At 43.4% G+C, this 22,567-nt stretch overlaps 1 protein-coding gene across 9 annotated transcripts in view; it reads right to left on the bottom strand.

The window, feature by feature from the left end:
- plekha6 (pleckstrin homology domain containing, family A member 6) overlaps positions 1-22,567 on the bottom strand; it is a 345,819-nt gene that overhangs the window by 67,454 nt on the left and 255,798 nt on the right. For all 9 annotated transcript variants that reach the window (XM_060845333.1, XM_060845334.1, XM_060845336.1 and 6 more), the window contains 4 exons: positions 17,616-17,751; positions 14,526-14,630; positions 8,004-8,076; positions 7,371-7,471 (listed from right to left, as the gene is read on the bottom strand). In XM_060845333.1, coding sequence (XP_060701316.1) covers positions 7,371-7,471; positions 8,004-8,076; positions 14,526-14,630; positions 17,616-17,751 — 415 coding nt within the window. The remainder of the gene's footprint in view (positions 1-7,370; positions 7,472-8,003; positions 8,077-14,525; positions 14,631-17,615; positions 17,752-22,567) is intronic.

Genomic DNA, 22,567 nt, shown 5'->3' with positions numbered 1-22,567 from the left:
CCCAGTGGGACAAGAACCTGAAAAGGCAAATCCCAGGCCTTTATTACAGTTCTGGGGACTGACAATTGGGTTTGTCAATACTGATTGGGTTATGCCTGAAACTTCCATCTCACGTCATCCCACTTCCACCAGTTGGCCCCTTCAATAGGTATAAAACTAAAAAAAATGAGAAAACTGCACAATTATTTTGATTCTCCAATGGTTTTTCTCCTGAGTGTTGCATAGTGCAGAATGGGATTGAGTTCAATCTCTGACCTTTGGAAACTCCAGGATGAGCTGGGAGGGTTGGGGATGAGCTGAGATCTGTAGGTTATAGGTGCTGCACCAGAAGTCACCAATAGCCTATGTTTTAAGGCTGAGGCAGCTGACGTTAAAGAAACTGAAAGTAAACTGTTGGGAAAACAGCGGTATTAACCTGCTTTGGTCATGTTGATATTTTCTGTTCACGTGGTGTAATCTGAATTGATTAGCCAGCCACTGTTCTCAGTCACTGGCAGCCTGCTAGCTTAGCACTGTCTGTGCCAGGAATTATTCATTTTAAGTGGAAACTAAGGCACTATCATCCTGCTGACCCCTTGAAGGATGGACTACACTCTGAAAATCTATTGGAATCTTTCAGTGGCAGTACACTTCCCTCATTTGAGCATTTGATAGCACATAACAAACAAGGCTGAACCTGAAGGGTTTTGTAGAAAGCTCTTTCCCCTTCTACTCACACCCAATAGTTATACAGACATAGAGATGTACAGCACAGAAACAGACCCTTCTGTCCAACTTGTCCATGCTGACCAGATATCCGAACTTTAGTCCCATTTGCCAGCATTTGGCCTAAATCCCTCTGAACCCTTCCTATTCATATTCCCATCCACTTGCCTTTTAAATGTTGTAATTGCCTCCACTACCTCCGATGGCAACTTATTCCTTACGCACACCACCCTCTGTGTGAAAAAGTTGCCTCTCAGGCCCCTTTTAAATCTTTCCATTCACACCTTAAACCTATGCCCTCTCGTTTGGTTTCCCCTACTCTGGGAAAAAGACCTTGGCTATTCATTCTATCCAGGTCTTTCATGGTTTTATAACATCTATTAGGCACCAGTCTCAGCCTTTGACACTCCAGGGAAAACAGCCCCAGCCTATTCAGCCTCTCCCTGTAGCTCAAACCCACCAACCCTGGCAACATTCTTGTAAATCATTTCTGCACTCTCACAAGTTTAACACCATCTTTCCTCAAACAGGGGGACTGAAGTTGAACACAGTATTCCAAAAGTGGCCTAACCAATGTCCTGTACAGCTGCAACCTGACATCTGAACTCCTATTGTCAATGCACTGACCAACAAAGGAAAGCATACCAAACCATTAAGTGTATAAGTCCTGCCCTGATTTGCCTTTCCAAAATACAGCACCTCACATTTATCTAAATTAAACTCCACCTGCCACTCTTCAGCTCATTGGCCCATCTGATCAAGGTGCAAAACTAAAATGGAGTGAACTGCTGCAACGTGCTTGGAGGTAGAACCATCTCTGACTCTTGTTGGTCACCACCCATTGATAGAACAGACTCACCCTTTACAATGAAAACTGGACCTCGAGACATTTCCGAGTGTTTGAGCAGTCGTGCTAACGTCAGATATTTTGGTTACATGCAGACCATAATAAGATCTCAAGATGCCTCTTCTCACCCGGCAATGTCAGCTCTGCAAATATTTGCTACAGGAGGTCAACTTATACAGTCAGTTCTGATAAAATGTGATAGTTCCGTTCTTGTGCGATCTCACGTTTTAAGAAAATCGCGTAATAGCCGCATCATTTAAACTAATGGGGCCACACTCAGATAATAGCTAATACAGATAAGGAAAGTTTGTGTTCTGCAAATAGTAGTCTAAATTCTTCAATCACATTACAACCAATTTATGTTGAAGAAACTCACGTTATAGCAGAACCGACTGTACTCTGTTTGTTTTGAAACTTCACCTTAGCTCCAATCTCAGTCTGAGTTCATGATTTTGTTGGTCAATTTTAGGTAAATGCTACCCAGAGACACTAAACTGCTTAGTCTCAGTCTCTGAAGCAATGGGAACATTTAAATTATCTGCAAATACACAGTGATCAAACCTGCACATGACCACCTTGCTACTCCTGCCTGGTTTAAGTACAGAACTACAAACAGTACCCCCAGCAGAGTGACTATATCTAATGTACTACGCTACAATTTGGCAGCTGGAATAAAGAATATTATTGATTTTAAGGTGGGGGAGAGGGTAATGTGAAGCTATGTGAACATTCACAGACTGGATTTGTCAGAAATAAACTTCAAAAGTGAATTATTGACCTCCTCAAGGCAACAGTGCACAGTCAGGACTTATAACCAATACCCATCCACTCTCCCACCCTTTTCAAGGATAATGGAGCTTCTTTTTCCTGTTCTCTGTTCATCTGTTCATGTAATTGTTTGTCCAACCAGTGAGACAAGAGGTTAGATTAGGAGCATGTTGTTGCCATGTGCACTGGGGATCAGCCACACTTTATAGGTATCAAGCTTCAGCAATCTCTATAACAGCCTGATCTGGAGCATCTGCTCTTAGCCTGAACCCCAAGATGGCAGTCACATATCTTCAGAAGGCATTCTTCATCCATGATAGTTCTTCTATAACTGACACTTCAGACTTGCTATGTAACAAGCATTTTGTGTTTCCTGTCGTTGAATCTTACTTGACTGGAATTATTTCTTGGGTTAGGTTGTAGCAATGCCTTTTATGAGTTTAATTATCACTCTCAGGTCAATATGTTAGCTTCAGCACTTCTGTAAGTCACTTTTGAAATTTGATTTTATTCCTGTAAACCTGTCGTAGGACCATAAGCACTTGAGGGGAAGAGTTGGTTCCTGATGAAGGGCTCTGGCCTGAAACGTCGAATTTCCTGTTCCTTGGATGCTGCCTAACCTGCTGTGCTTTAACCAGCAACACATTTTCAGCTCTGATCTCCAGCATCTGCAGACCTCACTTTTTAATCAAAATCCTTTGTCAGATTCAATCAGTTGAAGGTTGTTGACCTAAAACATTCATTTGAGCGCATTCTGTTCTAGATTCTGATGGATTTGCTGCATTTTCTCATTTGCAATTCAGACTTGGGGAATTTAAAAACTTTTCATTAAAACTTTGTTTCTTTTTTGCTTTCATCATCCAAACTTGTCAGTGTGCCTGATCTGTCTGAAAATAAACTCTATTGTAGAATGATGCAGCACAGAAGGAACCCACTTGGCGTGTTCTCCCTACACTCTGTGCAATGAAGCTGCAAGCATACACTTTCTAAACAATTTGGCCACACAGCGTGCAGACAGAACCTTTCCACCAAACATGCAAGACACTTAGGGAGCAGAATCCAGAGACACATTTATAGACAGACACATACCCACAAGAGAAACAGCGTTCAAACATAAGCATATGTGCACTTCCTTTTATATTTTATTCGCTCATGTGATGTGGGCATCGCTGGCTGGCCAGTATTTATTGCCCATCCCTTGTTGCCACTTGAGAAGGTTCTGGTGAACTGCTTTCTTGAACCATTGCTGTTCAGATGCTGTAGGTTCACCCACAATGCCCTTAGGGAGGGAACTTCAGGAGCTTGATCCAGCAACAGTGAAGAAATAGTGATTTTTTTTCCCAAGTCACGATGTTGAGTTGCTTGGAGGGGAACTTTCAGGTGATGTCCTCCCAGATGGAAATGGAGGTGGGTTTGGAAGGTGCTGTCTGAGGATTTTAAGTGAATTGCTGCAGTGCATCTTGTAGATGGCACACTCCGCCATGACTGAGTGTTGGTGGTGGAGGGAGTGGATGTTTGTGATTGTGGTGCCAATCAAGTGGGCTGCTTATTTCTGGATGGTGTCAAGCTTCTTGGAACACAAGAAGCTGCATGTGTGTGTATGTGTTGATATGCCTCTCTTGTTGTACATCTCTGTGTGTTTACTGCAGGTAAAAGAGTGCATGTCGAATTCATTAAGGTACGTTGAGTTTACACAAACCAGAGAATCTCACTGGTGTTATCTATTGACTTAATTTGAAGTAAAATCAGGGAAGTCACATCAATCATGTTATCATGTCCCAAACCTAAGAAGCAGTGCATCTCTTTACTATGGGAGCATGTGTACAGACAAACATAGGAAATAGAGTAGGCCATTCAGTCTTTCAAATGTGCTCCACTATTCAATTAAATAATGGCTGATTTGTATCTTAACTGCCTCTGCAAGACATCTTAAGGAGGTGTGTAAAAGTATTTTTGAAGGAAAGCTTTAGACCCTTGCATATTGTGCAAATTTACAGGTTCCTGGACATGAAGAGGCAAAAAAAACCCCTTTTGTTTGCAAACCTTATGCCGGAGGGAAGTGGAAGTTTCACAGTAGATTTTGTAAAAATTGCCTTTTCATGCAAATGGCTGACCACATTTTAGCCACCTCAAGTTATCAGACAAAGTCTCGGGAGCAGTTGTGGTTGTGACTATGTGTGACACCAGCACAAGCTAACACTGACACCACTCAATCTCCTCTGTAAGGCTATAGCAAATTGAGCCAAGCCCTCTGCATCAAGACTGGCACAATGTTCGTGTTTCCAAAATCAAATAACTTCCAAATAAAGACTCATTTCCACAAGTAAAATTTGGAATCTAATAAAAAAAGTTTGGAGAGTTTACACATTGAGTAACAGATGGACGAAAATGATTTATGGGCTGAAATCTAACTGAGGTATTGAGAAAAGGGCATGGAAGCCCCCTTTAACTATAGTGGTTACACAGTGGTTAGTACTGCTGCCTCACAGCACCAAGAACCCAGGCTCCATTCCAGTCTTGGAGAATTGTCTGTGTGGAGTTTGCACATTCTCCTCGTGTCTGTTTGAGTTTCCTCCAAGTGCTCCAGTTTCCTTCCACGCTCCAAAGATGGGCAGGTTGGGTGGATTGGCCAAGCTTAAAAATTGTTCATAATGCAGGTTTGGTGGGTTAGCCATGGTAAGTGTGGGGTTATGGGGATAGAGTGTGGGCGTGGATCTGAGTGGGATGCTCTTTGAAGGGTCAGTGAAGATTCTATGGGTTGAATGGCCTCTTGCTGCATCGTAGGGATTCAATGATCTCTTTCAAAGAGAGATTGATAAGATTTTTGATTATCAATGGCATAAAGAGCTATTGGGACAATTTGGGTACACAACAGTCACTGAGTAGTAAAGCAGACTTGGACTGAATAGCATACTCCTGCTCCTATGTTCCAATGTCAGGTTTAATGATACAATATTCTAGATATCCTATAGTGACTGATAGGTTCCCATCTCATCAAAGATTCTAATTTGTAATTAATTGATACCTTGGAATGAGATACACACTATAATCTAATCAAAGTTCATATCATATGACGTACTGTGGGAGTTGTTGTTAGCTATTCCAGATTTTATTAATACTGCATTTTGAAATATGTTTATGTTCGCTTTATTTCAATTTTACATTCCCTAAGACATGGCAAGTTTCCTTGATCTCTTTTTGTCTGCTGTTGAAAGGTTAAGATTGTGATCTCATTCCTGTACTGTTCTCAGTATTTATCGAACCATCGATCTCCATTTTCAAAGAGATTCCAAGGGCAGTGCTAAATGTGACTGAAGCCCTAATGAAATCTCCTGCTGAACAGTTTAATGAGGCTACAGTTCTGACACCTGAGGCTCTGCTGATAAATGTCTTACATTTTTTAAAAATGCAATGAATACGACTCAAAATGTCTAAAACAGCCAGTTGCAAGGGATCTCATTGTGTAAGAGGATTTCCATTGTAATTGCATCTAACTCCACAAAGTTCTTGGGCTAACTCTGAATCATTACATGCAAAGCAATAGAACAAGCAGGGCTATGTTAACCAGGAGTTAGAACTTGAGGGGTGAGCCTTACATGAAACAAAATGATGGAGTTAGTCATCACAAAGTGGTCACTCATTTACTCTGAATTCTCAAATGAAACAGTCATTAAAATTGTTGCATCCAATCTTGAGAAATTACAAAATATCTGCTGAAAATGACAAGCCCAGGATGGACTATGAAGCAATGACCAGGTTGTTGAGAAGATGATCAAAAAATATTCCCACTTTCCTACATGTTGAGGTTTGTGAATTTCCAGAAATTGGATAATATCTTCAGACAAGGGACCACTTTGTGTCACGAAAGAGAGGAGACACCAGAAGTAGTAAAGCCACAAGAGTGAACAACAGATACAACAAAGACAGAATCATCAATAATACAAGGAAACAACAGATAAGTGCAAAATATTAAACAGTAACACTTAGACAAGGCATTTTGTGCAGCATGTGCTGAAGCTGGGCTTTGTAACACCCCAAACCCCAGAATCTTTTGGGCAGTTTCATGTGTTCCGACTGGAGCTGCTTCTGGAGATTTTATCACATGACATCCTAGTCACACACATCCCAATTCACTACACTCCCTCCATTGGTCTATCCTGCAGGTATTACCTTTCTACAGCCAATAGGAAAGGGAACAAACACTTTGCTGGCCAATCAGATGAAGCTCCACCATTTGCAAAACAGCCCATCCCCAATAATTAACAAAATAATTGACACAAACGAGGGAACAACTCAGATTTCTGTTCAATGTTCCTATTGTTTTTCACCTGAGTTGCAACTAAAGGTGATCCTGAAATTAATCAATAAGTTTCTGGAGCCTCCAGAATAATCATGGAGCAGTCTCAACACCAGAACCCCATCCCCTTTTTGAATGGAAAGGCAATGGAATAGGGATCAATTTTAATACAATTTTCGGATTGGCAATTTTCTGTTCATGAGGCATTTTTTGCATACCTGAAGAGTTTAAAAATATTAGGGTACTCATAGGTTTCTTTAATTTCTCCCTCCGCTGACCCGAAAATGTGTTGCTGGAAAAGCGCAGCAGGTCAGGCAGCATCCAAGGAACAGGAGATTCAACGTTTCGGGTGTAAGCCCTTCTTCAGGAAGCCCTTCTTCATTCCTGAAGAAGGGCTGATGCCCGAAACGTCGAATCTCCTGTTCCTTGGATGCTGCCTGACCTGCTTCGCTTTTCCAGCAACACATTTTCAGCTCTGATCTCCAGCATCTGCTGTCCTCACTTTCCCCTCCGCTGACCCCTCAACATCCCCACCTGTCTGACCAAAGCCATCGACACTCTGTCTGCTGTTAAAAGCACCAACAACACTTTGGTGCCTCTCCCCAAATGACCGGCCTTCAAACGTAAGCCGAGGTACGGAATGCCGTCGGACTGGCACCCATTATGGGCATCACTTTCTGTCTCAATCCTGCCCTGGCACAAATCCTACAAACGATTTCTCAGGGAGCAGTTTCAGAGAGAGCACTACGTCACCTTGAAGGCGTGCTTGCGGCTGATGTTGTCCGAAGGTTGAACGGGGCTTATTCGGAAGCTGAACAATGGGATGCTCGCCAGAACTGCCTCCTCTTTCTCATCTGGATTCAAAGACAAAACTCATTGTTACTGAATTATCTTTCTTGGTAGACCGCTCTTTCGCATGTACCACTCTGCATTATAAGGAAGGAGAGGTTACAAGAATAAACTGTGATTGGCCCTTCCTGCCTGATCTGAATGATAGCGAATGAATGGCTTCATGCAGTGAAGAAATGCAGCCATTGACACACTAAGTCCAACACTAGCTTTGGGTTTCCCTGGCCATTGTTTGCAAAGTACACCCCCACTCTCCTCCCAGCCCCTCTCCCCTATACTCACCTTGTGTCTGTAACCTCTCCCTCAGCTACCCTGGGGTGTTGTCCCTGACTGCCCAGTCCGTTACTTAAATTAAGGCTGTTACTTAAACTAAGGCTTGACCGTTAAAATGACGCATTCTTGATTTTAATCCCTCCACCACTGAGGGCAGTGCTCTCAACTGCTGAGGCTCAGGAATTCCCTCCCTAAAACTCTTGACACCACTATCTCTCCCTCTCCTCCTGAAATGCTATCTCTTTGACCAGGTTTAATGGTTACCTCGGTAATAGAAGAGGCAGCGATCTGCCAGCACAAACCAGCGCTTGTTCCAGGACTTCACTCCTGAACTTGCCTGTCAAAGATAAGGACAGTTATGACCTCCGCATTGATAAGAGTGAAGACAATTAGCAAGGCAACAGTCAACATTTCCCAGTCTCCAACACCATTCCCTTGGTCAAAATAATGGATGCATCCACCTCGGATTTAAAGGAATTAATGGCTAATCTCATCAAAACATATTATCCTCATCAGATGCTGATGACACCCTATCAATCTCAAACTACAACAGCAAAGTTTGGAAAATGTTGAAAATCTGAAAAGGTTGCTAAGAAATGATGGCGTCATGATAATGGAATTAGATTAGTAATTTAAAAGCACAGGCTAATATACTTGCGACAAGGATTTGAATCCCACCATGCAGATCGTGAAATTTGAATCCAGTGGAGTCTGGAATTAAAGGCTCATCCAAAGTTCATAAAAGCCCATCCACTTCACTAACACCCTTTAGGAAAGGGAAAATGGCCTACATGTGACTCCAGACCCACAGCAATGTGGCTCATGCTTAAATTATCCAAAAAGAATGAGAACAAATAGCTGGGCTAGCCAGCAATGCTTGCGTTGCACTAATGAATAAAAAATGGCTGGAAATATTCAGAAGGTCTGACTGTGTCTGTGGAGAGGGGAACAGAGTTGATGATTAATGCTTTTCCTCTCTTTGTAAAATTGATGGGCATTTATCCAAGTTTCTTGCTTCTATAGCAAATATATCCTGCTCTGCAGGTGCCAAAATATCACCAAATGGAAAATACTGCAGCTGGTAGAAATCTAACACCCTGGAAAATTCTGGAATTCTGTTGAACAAAAGCTGAGTAGAAATGACTGCCCTGATACTGGCAGTTGGGAAATCCAGGAATGTGGAAGTCTTGATTAACTTAACTACTGGACCTTATTAGGAATTTTTTTTGTTAAATCAGATTTTCCGCCTGGCAACTGGATACACTGAAGAGTTGATCCATCACTGAGCAGCAAAGCCAGTGGTCTACACTGCACAGTCTCACAGCGTATCTGCTGGGAATGTGGAAAGGCACAAATGGATTAGGGTGGAAGTTGGGAAGGATAACACTTCAATTTGTGTGGAATTGGATTGGTACTTTCCCACTTGACATTAGTTCCTTCCCCCAATGGTTTAACACTTCATCTAGCCATGAAGTGTTCATTGCTGAAAATATGTTGCTGGAAAAGCGCAGCAGGTCAGGCAGCATCCAAGGAACAGGAGATTCGACGTTTCGGGCATAAGCCCTTCTTCAGAATCTCCTGTTCCTTGGATGCTGCCTGACCTGCTGCGCTTTTCTAGCAACATATTTTCAGCTCTGATCTCCAGCATCTGCAGTCCTCACTTTCTCCATGAAGTGTTCATTGCTTGGCCATTACAGTCTGTTGCAATGTCTTTATATCCTATGCCCAGTGAGTGGCTTTACAACGAGTCCTTGCACCTATTTGGCTTTGGGCTGTATTGTTATGACTCTCTAACTGTTGCTGTGCAGTGATGGCCCTTCACTTCTGTAAACAATTTGATCTTGAGTGGCTTTGTGCTCGGTTTTGAAAACTTGGCACGAGTTTCAAACGGCTGAGAGTTTGACTCATGTCTTTGAAACAATGAAAGTTTATGTTGTTCAAAGCTTTCTTATAAAGCAATACAAACTGCAGCAGACAAAAATTTAAAAAATAGTTCCTACAGTCCCACTTTGTGAAGAGAAGGGATGGATCCTGCAGAGGATTGTGGCAGACTTTTCAATGTTTGGTATAAATGTAACTGATCAGAAGATCTCATTTTAGACACTTTCTGCACTTCCTTTTGACTGCCCACACATTTTAATACAATCCCAGTTCAGCATACCCCATGACACTTTATCAAAAATCACTACAAGACAGATATTAAATCCTTTACTTTAAATCAAGAAATAAAACTCATGCTTCATATTAGTTCTTTTGCATTAATTAAAGGCATCATTCAAACACTGTTGTACAGATCTGCAGTGGCATATTCATTTCCCTGCACTGATTTAAAATGTGTGCAGGGTCTTATATTTAATAACAGCACAGAGTTCTTGCATCTATTCCTGCTGAATAAGCACCAATGTAATGCAGAGAGCCTGCTGAATGGGGAAGAAGTTACACAGCGAGTAACCCTTGCCCTGCTGCATAACCAGTAAATCTGTGCAGTCAGCTATTCTCTATTCCGCAAGGGATAGATCACACCAAGAGAAATCCTGACCATGTTAACTACCAACACCGATTAATTATAAAAAGAGTAGCAAATGCAGTGAAGTCATAAGTGCAGATGTGAAGAAGCTTATAGCTTTACTGGAACTAATGTGCAGAGCAAGTAATTTGCACCTGTTATGTGGTGACTAACTCCTGCACAATAATTTCACAGTCACCAAGCATTAACCTGGGCATAACTAATTGGAATGCCAAAGTACCAACATTGATTTCAATGGGAACTTTATAGAAGTAGCATTTAGTGCAGATTCATTTAATTTGCAATTAGCCGTTAACAATGTATAGTATTTTTGGCACCATGTGGAAGTGATTTCCACTACGTCTTAAAGGTACTGCTTGATATGACGAAATGCAAACACAATTTCAGCACAGGTTTCTAGTTGACAAGCTATAGGTCTGTAAATTTGTGAAAGGATAATATTCAGGCTTGGGCTGATAAGTGGCAAGTAACATTTCGTGCCACACAAACATGGCCAATGTCCAATAAGAGATAATCCAACTATATCCCCTTGACGTTCAATGGCATCACCATTGTTGAATTGCCCAATATCAATATCGTTGAAGTTGTCATTGACCAGAAACTGAACTGTATTAGTCTAAAAGTAGCTACAAAGGTAAGTCAAACTCTGGGACATTTTGATGAGTAATTCACTTCCAAATTTCCAAAAGCTTGCCCACCATCTGGAAGGCACAAGTCAGGAGTGTGATGGAATGTTGCACAATTGCCTGGATGAGTGCAGTTCCAACACCATTGAGGACAAGGTGGAGAGCTTGATTGGCACACCATCTAACACCTTCAACATTCACTCCCTCCATCACCTATATACCTATGTACCATCTACAAGATGTACTGCAACAGCTCACCAAGGCTCCTTAGATAGCATCATCAAAACATGTGTCATCTACAACCTAAAAGAATAAGGGCAGCAGATACATAGAAACACCACCACCTTCAAGGTCCCTTCTAAACCAGTCACCATTCTGACTTGGAACTAGATCACTATTCCTTCCTTGTCACTGGGTCAGAATTCTAACCATGTGCCCACCTATAGCACAAGGACTTCAGCGGTTTAAGAAAGCAAATCACCACTACTTTCTCAAGGACAGTTAGGGATGGTCAATAACATCTGGTCTAGCCAGTAAAAACCATATCCCGTGAATGAATAATAAAAAAAGTCACTCATCAGACAAAGGCAGACTGCCTTCAATAGGTTAAACACAAAGAACTGCAGATGCTGGAAATCTGAAACAAAAACAGAAAGTGTTGGAGAAACCCAACATTCCTGGCAGCATCTGTGGAAAGAGGAACAGAATAAATTCAGTGACCCTATAGATGCTGTCAGACCCTGCTGTGTTCTTCCAGTGTTCTCTGTTAGTGCTTCTAGCAGTTGTGACGTAAAGAACAGGGTTGCCCATAAATACAATAATAAATACAAGAGATAATAAAGGGGAAACCTCTCTACACAGAGATTTATGCGCTAATGAAATTCACCTTCAAAATGAGCAGTTGAAGCAGAAACGTGTCAACATTCCCAGTTCAGTTTATACAAATGGACAGACAGAACAGGGCAGAAGGATATGGACACAAGGTGACTGATTTTAAAGAAAAATTTTCCAGGGTATGCAGGATTACAGAGCCGAGGTTGAAATCAGATCAGCCATGACCATTGAACAGGCTCGAAGGGCCGAGTGGTCTATTCTTATCTCTTGTTTGTACATTTGAAATGAAAGGAGCTGGGTTTGCTGAAAGCTTTAGCAGAGTTGGGATGCCATTTTGTGGCTGTACAGAATATTGGTGAGGCCACTTCTAGAATACTGCATACAAATGCTGGTCGCCCTGCTATAAGAAGGATGGTGTTAAACTAGAGAGCGTACGGAAAATATTCACAAGGATGTTGCCTGGATTGGAGGGTTTGAGTTATAAGATGAGGCTGGATAGGCTGGGACTTCTTTCCCTGGAGCATAGGAGGCTTCATTGTAATCCTTGTTGTACCAAACTCTGGCTCTGAAGATCTTAATGTTCATATTATAATAGCTCCACCCACTCTACTGACATCACACACAGTCTGTGGGTCAACACAAAGAGTTCTCTTCCAGTTTTCAGAGGGAGCAGATGAACTTGTATCAGCTCCCTAATTTCCTAGTTCTGCCCACTATCCGCCTGACCAAACACAGATATACATGTTGCTATCATGTAATAAGACTTCTTGTTACCTAAGAACAGTGCCTCTTCTGTAGATAGTCTCCAATAGTGTACCCTGTACCACTAATGGATAGTGAGACTCAAGACGAAGCTGGCCCTTACCCAGCACCAGAGACTGGCAGAAGTGGAAGCTGCCTCTAAGTGCCTACTGTGATTAGATTAGATTACTTACAGTGTGGAAACAGGCCCTTCGGCCCAACAAGTCCACACCGACCCGTCGAAGCGCAACCCACCCATACCCCTACATTTATCCCTTACCTAACACTATGGGCAATTTAGCATGGCCAATTCACCTGACCCGCACATCTTTGGACTGTGGGAGGAAACCGGAGCAAACCCACGCAGACACGGGGAGAACGTGCAAACTCCACACAGTCAGTCGCCTGAGTCGGGAATTGAACCCGGGTCTCAGGCGCTGTAAGGCAGCAGTGCTAACCACTGTGCCACCGTGCCGCCCACGTGATCATGCAGGTTAAAAAAAACACAACTTTGAACTGCACACATGGGTGAAACTGGATCTTCAGGAGAGGAGGGATGGGAGAAACAAAAAAGGTTTAAATGTTTATTTAAAAAAAATAATAGCTGTGTGGACCAATACTGCGCTGAGTTGTTCTGTACAATAGTATTGCAGGGCTTAGCAATAAGACACATTATAGTATTGATGAAAAAGGCACATTTTGTCAAAGCCCTTCATCTTGCACACATCAGGACAATTTGCAAGAATACCTCCAAGACTGGTTGAGCATATTAAACAGAATGTTTCGTATGTTGCTTATGACAAGAAAGAGGATGACTTTACCTTACCAGTCAATGCTTGCCAATCTCACAACACAGTTTTTAGCATTAGATATGATTCTGTAATTAAACAATGTTTTTTGGATAATCTTGAGTGAGTGAAGAATTATGCTACAGTTCAATTTAGGCCTTGCAATATGATGCACCTGTGTCTACTTGAAGCTATGTAAATTAATATACAGGGCTCTGTTCTTTGAGACAGAAACAACATGGACTCACATTGCATCGATTTCAACTCAACAAAATAGGCAACAGCCATTCGCTGGTTGATTTCTCAGGGTAATTCCCTAACCAATCAGAGTCAACCTGTTTGGTTCAAATGGTGAATGAATCTTGGCAGTTAACTGTCAATTAACAGTAATGGGGTACATTCTTCTGCGCAATACTTCTACCAATCAGATTCCACTTGGCAACTAGCTTTCTTCTGTCACGCAGTAGAAATATTGGTTTTCCCCTTCAATTGACATTCTTGTGAAGTTTCCTGACCCGTGCAAGTTGAAAAAGCTAAACAAAGTGTGTCATGTTAGAGTATTAGAGATGTACAGCACAGAAACAGACCCTTCGTTCCAACTCATCCATGCCAACCAGATATCCTACATTAATCCAGTCCCGTTTGCCAGCACTTGGTCCATATACCTTTAAACCCTTCCTATTCATATAGCCAACCAGATGCCCTTTAAATGTTGTAATTGTACCAGCCTCCACCACTTCCTCTGGCATCTCATTCCATACACCCATCACCCCCATGTGAAAAAACTGCCCCTTAGATCCCTTTTATATCTTTCCCCTCTCACCTATGCTTATGCCCTTTAGTTGTGGACACCCCCACCCCAGGAAAAAGACCTTGGCTATTCATTTTATCTATGCCTTTCATGATTTTATATACCTTTATAAGGTCACCCCTCAGTCTCCAACACTCCAGGGAAAACAGTCCCAGACTATTCAGCCTCTCCCGCCTCTCCCTATAACACGAATCCTCCAACCCTGGCAACATCTTTGTAAATCTTTGCTGCACCCTTTCAAGTTTCACAACATCTTTCCTACAGCATGGAGGCCAGGATTGAACAGTATTCTAAAAGTGGCCTAACCAATGTCCTGTACCAATGTTTCAGCAAACTCAAGTCTTGCACTACTACATGTTATTTATATTGATTTTTAAATAGATTGTCACTGCAGGGCAAACTTGTGCCACTGCATCCCAGTTTCACCCCACTGCTGGTCAAACAGGAGTTATACTGTACCTGCTTAAACAACCAGCCACTCTTTAGGACATTGGCTTTCGGATTCCTCTTCATTGAGTTTGACCTTTTGCCAAAGGCAGCATTTTTCTTTGACGACCTGGAAGTCTGTTAAGAGCCAACATTAAAACAATCAGGTGAAAGATTAAAAGCATCAACTAAAGAGAAATAATGTGCCCCCTGCCATTCCTCACCTCCCTACACACTCCTTTTTAAGAGGCATAGCTAATACAAACCCTAACCATAAAGGAGAACGAAAACGTATCAATGGAATAACAATATTTCATCTAATATCTACTTCAGGCTCCAATACTTGCATTGGTCACTAATTGTTGAAAGACTCAAAAATATCACGAACATAGAAAATAGAAACAGGAGTGGCCTTTGAGCCTTCTCTGCCAATCAATATGACCATGGCTGATCATCTAACTCAGTCCCCTGTTCCTGCTCTCACTCCATAGCCTTTGATCATTTTAACTCTTAAGAACTCTATCTAACTCTGTCTTGAAAACATTCAATGCTTTCACCCCAACCTGATCTGATTTGATTTGTACCAGCATACAGAGAAAAGTTTTGTTTTGCATGCTAATGAGACAAATCATGCCTTACATAAGTACATCAGGATAAAAGTTCAGAATGCACAATATAGTGTTAAGCTACAGAGAAGGTGCGAAGAAAGATCAACTCTAACATATGAAATTTGTTAATAGTGGGAATATCCAAGGAGCAGTAGAGTCGACGTTTCGGGCATAAGCCCTTCTTCAGGAATCCTTCAGGAAGCCCTTCCTGAAGAAGGGCTTATGCCCGAAACATCGACTCTCCTGTTCCTTAGATTCTGCCTGACCTGCGGCGCTTTTCCAGCAACACATTTTCAGCTCTGATCTCCAGCATCTGCAGTCCTCACTTTCTCCTAATAGTGGGAATAAGCTATTTTTAAATCTGTTGATATGTGTTTTCAAACTTTTGCATCTTCTGCTTTTAGAAAAGGGTGGAAGAGAGTATAGGGAGGAGTCTTTGATTATATTGGCTGCTTTTCTGATACAGCAGGAAGTATAGATGCAGTCAATGGAAGGAAGTCTGGTTTTCATGATGGACTGGCTCTTTCTGTATCAGAGAATGCTGCAGGTGAAGAAGTTTCTCCTCATTTCAGCCCTAAATGGTCGACCCTATATCCTCAGAATGTGACCCTTGGTTCTGCACTCCCTGACCATCGTGAACATCCTTCTGCAGTTACTCTGTCTATTCCTGTTCAAATTTTAAATGTTTTTATGAGATTGCTCACCCCTAATTTTTCTAAACTTGAGTGAATATAGTCCTTCAAGACACTAGCAAGGACACCACTTCCAGGCCTGTGGAATTCAGGAGAGCAGACAGAGTGGCAAAGCACCTATCCTGCCAACTGCACCAGGCTATGACCAACCTATACTCATACAGATACCACCTTGGCCTGGAATCAGAGCAGATCCATGTAAAGGTCTTGCAGACTTGACCATTCCCTCCCCTCTGGTTTATTCCAGAAATGGTGACTACAATTGGTAGCAAAAAGGGAATGAGGATGTGACAGACAACAGGGAACTGTGCACCAGAATCCATCACAGAAACATTCCAGAAGGACTGACCCTTCCTAAACCCCATTCTCTGAAATATAGCTCCTCTGTCCTTTAGGGGTTTAACATAATAGTTAGCCTCAAGGTTATCCAGTGCTAGGATTGCACTATCCAATGCTAGGATTGCACTATCCAGTGCTGGGATTGCACTATCCAGTGCTGGGATTGCACTATCCAGTACTGGGATTACACTATCCAGTGCGAGGATTGCACTGTCCAGTGCGAGGATTGCACTGTCCAGTGCTAGGATTGCACTATCTAGTGCTGGGATTACACTATCCAGTGCTGGGATTGCACTGTCCAGTGGGAGGATTGCACTGTCCAGTGTTGGGATTGCACTGTCCAGTGCAAGGATTGCACTATCCAGTGCGAGGATTGCACTATTCAGCGTTGGGATTGAACTGTCCAGTGCTAGGATTGCACTATCCAGTGCTGGGATTGCACTGTCCATTTGGGCAGCTTTTGACATGTTTTCCTTCCCAGGATCAGCCACCAGCAACGAGCTTGTTCCTTGGGGCAGCTTCTGTGCTGTCTTGTGCTTGGGTATTCCAGCGGCCCTGCATAGTGGTACTGTCTTTCCCAAACCCTGGAGCCATGAATTTAACCAAGATGAACTTTATCTTAATTTTTAAGTTTTGTTTTCTTTATTTTATTAATATAGTCACCATGCTATGGTGACTTGAACAGTTCCACTGATTTTTTTGTAAGAGAAAATACAAGCAACAATAAATTACTATTCTACTTGATGGAACAAGCAACCAACTAAATTAAGTCAACTGTGAGACTGGAGACATTGGGGTAGTTACTAAAGACGCTCAAAACTCACCCACCAATATTTACTAAATATGACACTTCCTACATAGATTTGTGCTCAATGTTACATGTTTATAAATGGTTGCCCCATTTGGAGACCTTGTGGTTCAGATCAATCTGAAGAGACCTTTATGATTCCTCAGAAGTGGCCAGTGGGGTTAGTCTGGCAATAATTGAGCCAAACATACAATGTTCTGGAAAAGCTCAGCAGGTCTGGCAGCATCAGTGGAGAGAAATCAGAGTTAACATTTCAGGTCAAGTGACCCTTGCTCAGAACTCAATAATTCAGTCAGTTTTAAGTACATTGTTTTAATAGTTCTTCTTATGGTGATATCTTTAGCTTCCCATCTGACAGGTATGTTTGTGCCCATATAGTAACAGTATCCAATATTAAAAATCGCACAACACCAGGTTATAGCCCAACAGTTTATTTGGAAGCACTAGCTTTCAGAGCACTGCTCCTTCATCAGGTGGTCATCAAGTGACAACCACCTCATGAAGGAACAGTACTCTGAAAGCTAATGCTTCCAAATATACCTTTGGACTATGTTGTGTGATTTTGAACTTTGTACACCTCAGTCCAACACTGACTCCTCCAAATCATGGTATCCAATATTGACCCTTCAACTGAAGGTGAACACGTGCTTCCTCTGCAGTGAAACGCCATGCTTACCCTGACTGCCTGTTCCTGAGAGGTTTCTGAAACCAAGGTGTGATTGGACATCTCACTGGCAATGCTGGTTGGACGCTGCCCACCTCCTCCTTCACCTCGCACACTTCCTGCCCGGTTTGACATGTTAGGCAGTGGCCTGAAACAACCGAAGGAACTGTGTTAGAAAAAGAGACTGTAATAGTCTCAAAAATCCCCAGATTTACTGTTGTACATATGTGAATAGAACTGCGTGTCATAAGTTTGTGTGCACTGCGTTCATAATATATCCGCACACTCTACTGTACATGCTGTGTATGTACATTAAATTCTACTAAATGTTGTTATATTCTTTACCAGAAACAGTACAACACAGAAAAACAGTAATTCATTTTAAAGTGACTGTGGAACCTGTCATTTCTAAAAGAATGCTGCAAAGTACTTTCAGGGGTTGGCATCCACTATAAGAAGACTCTAACCTCACACCTTTAATGCATTGTCTGAGCTGAGATGTCATCTTTTTCTAATCCACTGAGTTAACTCAGAACTGTGACTTGAAAGAAATTCTGGGATTCACATATTAGTCAATCAAAACCTGCATCACAATTCTAAGTGATTAAAGACTTAACAGCAATCTAGGTTTGTCTAATACATCACAGCAGTTGCATGACACTTTGACCTTTAACATATACGTTCTGTGTTCTATGTACCTGCCTGCTGAGCTACCTGACGTTGGAGCAGCACTCTGAAAGCTTATACTTTGAAATAAATCTGTTCAGCTATAACCCAGTATTGTGTGATTTTTAACACTGTAAAAAGGATCAATTGTAATTTGTTTGGATAATAAGAAATTGGCCATCAAGTCCCAGTGTATGACACGGTGACCCTTGGCTTGGAAGGAAATTAAGAAAGAAACCATATAGCTGGCAGACACAAAGGAGAATTGCAGAGACAAAGGGGAGGTACAGTCAGAGGAGTTGGAGGGTGAAGTGATCACAAGAACACAAAAAGAAAGTGGAGAGAAACAGAAAAAACACAAACACTTCTTGTGAGGAGAAGAAGCAAGAGCTGAAAATGTGTTGCTGGAAAAGCGCAGCAGGTCAGGCAGCATCCAAGGAACAGGAAATTCGACGTTTCGGGCATAAGCCCTTCCTCAAGAATTCCTGATGAAGGGCTTATGCCCGAAACATTGAATTTCCTGTTCCTTGGATGCTGCCTGACCTGCTGCGCTTTTCCAGCAACACATTTTCAGCTCTGATCTCCAGCATCTGCAGACCTCACTTTCTCCTAGGAGAAGAAGCAAGTCAATTTCAGGATAAGCTCAGTTTTTCTGTTTAGCAGAAAGAGGTACAGAAACTCTTGGAGAAACTGCATGGCTTGGCTAAAAAGGTGTGAAAACTAGATGGCTGTATGAATAAACAAGAGATGTTAAAGAATTGGGTATGTTCCCAGACTGGCCAAACAGGGAACTGTAGTGTTATTGGTTGGTCCATTGAAATGCGATTCAGGAAAGCTACATTTTCAGAATTGTTGCCAAATAAGGGAGAGAGGATTGGTAGAAATGTGTGTCCCTCGTTGGTGATAAATGTACCTGTGAAATCCAGAGGAGAGAGGTTTTATAGGGCGCAGCTCCTGACTGACCTCACAAGAGAAAGGAACTGCATGCTGTGGCTCTGCACAGCTACATACTTCCACATTTGTGGAGGAAGTGACTCAAATGCTTATGGCTACAAAAAGATGTACCTTTGTGGGCTAGCTAAAATGAAATTTATCCCTTTATTTGAAGTACTAGTTGCCTAATAGTTTTTATGTAAATTGTAATGGTTCTATTGAGGGTAGAGTTAATCCTACAAAAATTCTAACCTTGTCAGTCATTGCTTCACATGGAGGTTGTTCAGTAAGTATTAGTTTTCCCTCAGGGACGATAACAATGTTATACATTAATGCATTATAATGATATATTATAATTGTGGTGTATACTGTTTCTTTATATGTGGTCTTCTGTGTTAAACCGAAATGGTAATAATTACCAGCTCAAGATTTTTGACTGAAACAAGCCAAAAAGCATTTTACTGGAATTAGGCCTGAAATTTCTACAAATCCTCTCCTATTCTATTTCCAAATTGAGAATCACTGGTGTTTGAACTGGTCACAAAGTAGCTGTCACAAGGAAAATTGCTGGGATTTAATCTTTTGTTCCCATAACAGTTTTGCAATAACTCAGTCTCATACAGACAGAGGGAATATTTCTTCAGTGGGACTCGCCCAGAGGGAAGATCTCCTCCCACAGTCTCTTTGCTTCATTAACACCCACAGATACAGTTACAGAACTTACAGCAAATTCATTTCTCAGGCACTCCTTTTTAATGAATGTGAGGCTGAACCTCAATATTACACATGCCTTCTGGACACAAAAGGATTCAATTGTGTTTCAAAAGGGAGCTGGGTAATTCTCTCTGAGATCTTGGCCAATATTAATCCTTCAAACAACATCTCTAAAACAAATTAGCTGGTCAGTTATACATTGCTACTCACAGTTACAAATTAGCCATATCCTACAGTAATGGAGTGGAGGTTGCAGGTTAAATTGGACGGCATGGTGGCTCAGTGGTTAGCACTGATGCCTCACAGCACCAGGGACCCAGGTTTGATTCCAGCCTTGGAAGACTGTCTGTGTGGAGTTTGCACATTCTCCCCGTGTCTGTGTGGGTTTCCTCCGGGTGCTCGGGTTTTCTCCCACAATCCAAAGATATGCAGGTCAGGGTGAATTGGCCATGCTAACTTGCCCATGGTATTTATGGGTGTGTAAGTTAGGTGTATTAGTCAGGGGAAATGCAGAGTAACAGGGTAGGGGAATGTGTCTGGGTGGATTACTCTTCAGAGGGTTAGTGTGGGCATGTTGGGCTAAATGGCCTGTTTCCACATTGCAGGGATTCCATGTTCTATGAAGATTCGGCATGCATGCTATAGGTGGTGGGGGTAGAAGCTGCAATTTCTTTCCATTACATGGCCGAGCAGGACATTGTCGTTCTCTCTTTGCCTGCTAATGGAATGTGTTGGAAGGTGATGCACAACCTCTTTGGCCTTGCTATGAACACACCTTCCTTGCCCATGAAACCCTAGTTGAAAATGTGTTGCTAGTTAAAGCACAGCAGGTTAGGCAGCATCCAAGGAACAGGAAATTCAACGTTTCGAAGTCAGTCGAAGGAGGGTGTCAGTGGAAGGGTACTGGTTGGTGCGGTGGGAAAGGAAGAAGCGGAGGGCTTTGAGTCCTTCGTGATGGGGGATGGAGGTGTACAGAGACTGGATGTCCATTGTGAAGATAAGGCGTTGGGGACCGGGGAAGCGAAAATCATGGAGGAGGTGGAGGGCGTGGGTGGTGTCCCGAACGTAGGTGGGGAGTTCTTGGACTAAAGGGGACAGAACCGTGTCGAGGAACGCGGAGATGAGTTCGGTGGGGCAGGAGCAGGCTGAGACAATGGGTCGGCCGGGGCAGTCAGGTTTGTGGATTTTGGGCAGAAGGTAGAAACGGGCGGTGCAGGGTTGTGGGACTATGAGGTTGGAGGCGGTGGATGGAAGATCCCCTGAGGTGATGAGGTTATTGATGGTCTGGGAGATGATAGTTTGGTGGTGGGAGGTGGGGTCATGGTCAAGGGGGTGATAAGAGGAGGCGTCCGCGAGCTGGTGTTTGGCCTCAGCGGTATAAAGGTCGGTGCGCCAAAGTACTACCGCGCCTCCCTTGTCTGCCGGTTTGATGGTGAGGTTAGGGTTGGAGCGGAGGGAGTGGAGGGCTGCACGCTCTGAGGGTGAGAGGTTGGAGTGGGTGAGAGGGGTGGGCAGGTTGAGTCGGTTAATGTCGCGGCGGCAGTTGGCTATAATAGATCGAGGGCGGGTAAGAGGCCAGCACGGGGTGTCCAGGTGGATGGGGTATGTTGGAGGCGGGAGAAGGGGTCGTCAGAGGGTGGGCGGGAGTCTTGGTTGTAAAAGTAGGCATGGAGGCGAAGGCGGCGGAAGAATTGTTCAATATCTCGCCGCGTGTTGAACTCATTGATCCGAGAGCGTAGGGGAATGAAGGTGAGGCCTCTGCTGAGGACTGATCTTTCATCCTCAGAGAGGGGGAGGTCTGGAGGGATGGTGAAGATCCGGCAAGGTTGGGAGCTAGGACCTGGTGTGGGACTGGAGCTAGAGGTGGGGGCGGGGTTAGGGGCGGGGACAGAGATCGACGTAGGGGCAGGGTTAGACGTGGTGACGTTGCTCGGTGTGGGGGCGGGGTTACGTGTGGTGGCGAAAGTCGGCGTGGGGGCGGGGTTATGCGTGGTGGCGAAGGTTTGCGTGAGGGCGGGATTACGTTTAGTGACGAAAGACGGCGTGGGGGCGGAGAAACCTGAGGCGTTGTGGTCCTGCAGGTTAGTGGTGTCAGTGGGGGCGGAATGGCTGCGGCGATGGCAACCGAAGGGGCGGAAATGGTTGTGGCGACAGAAGAACCGTTGTCATTCCCGGTAGCCGCGGGGGTCGCGAGTCCGTCGGCTTCGTGGAAGCGGTTGTCTGTGCGGCGATCGCGGAGGCTCCGAGGTCGGTGGGGGCGGAAGTGACGTCACGGTCGACGGCGGCCGTTGGTGCCGCAGGCGCCGTAGCGGCCACAAGTGTAATGGCGTCCGACAGGCCGATAGAAGATTCTGGAACAGTCTTCTTCCTTGACAATCTTCTTCCTGACCTCTCCACCCCCACCCCACTCCAACTTATCACCCTCACCTTGACAATCTTCTTCCTGACCTCTCCGCCCCCACCCCACTCCAACCTATCACCCTCACCTTGACAATCTTCTTCCTGACCTCTCCGCCCCCACCCCACTCCAACCTATCACCCTCACCTTGACAATCTTCTTCCTGACCTCTCCGCCCCCACCCCACTCCAACCTATCACCCTCACCTTGACCTTAACACTTTAACTCTCCCTCCCACTCCACCGAGGACATG

The sequence above is a fragment of the Hemiscyllium ocellatum genome, chromosome 26 (genome assembly GCF_020745735.1).
Source record: "Hemiscyllium ocellatum isolate sHemOce1 chromosome 26, sHemOce1.pat.X.cur, whole genome shotgun sequence".
Taxonomy (NCBI): domain Eukaryota; kingdom Metazoa; phylum Chordata; class Chondrichthyes; order Orectolobiformes; family Hemiscylliidae; genus Hemiscyllium; species Hemiscyllium ocellatum.
Note: the sequence above shows the minus strand (reverse complement) of the source record. Positions and strands in the feature narration are given on the sequence as shown.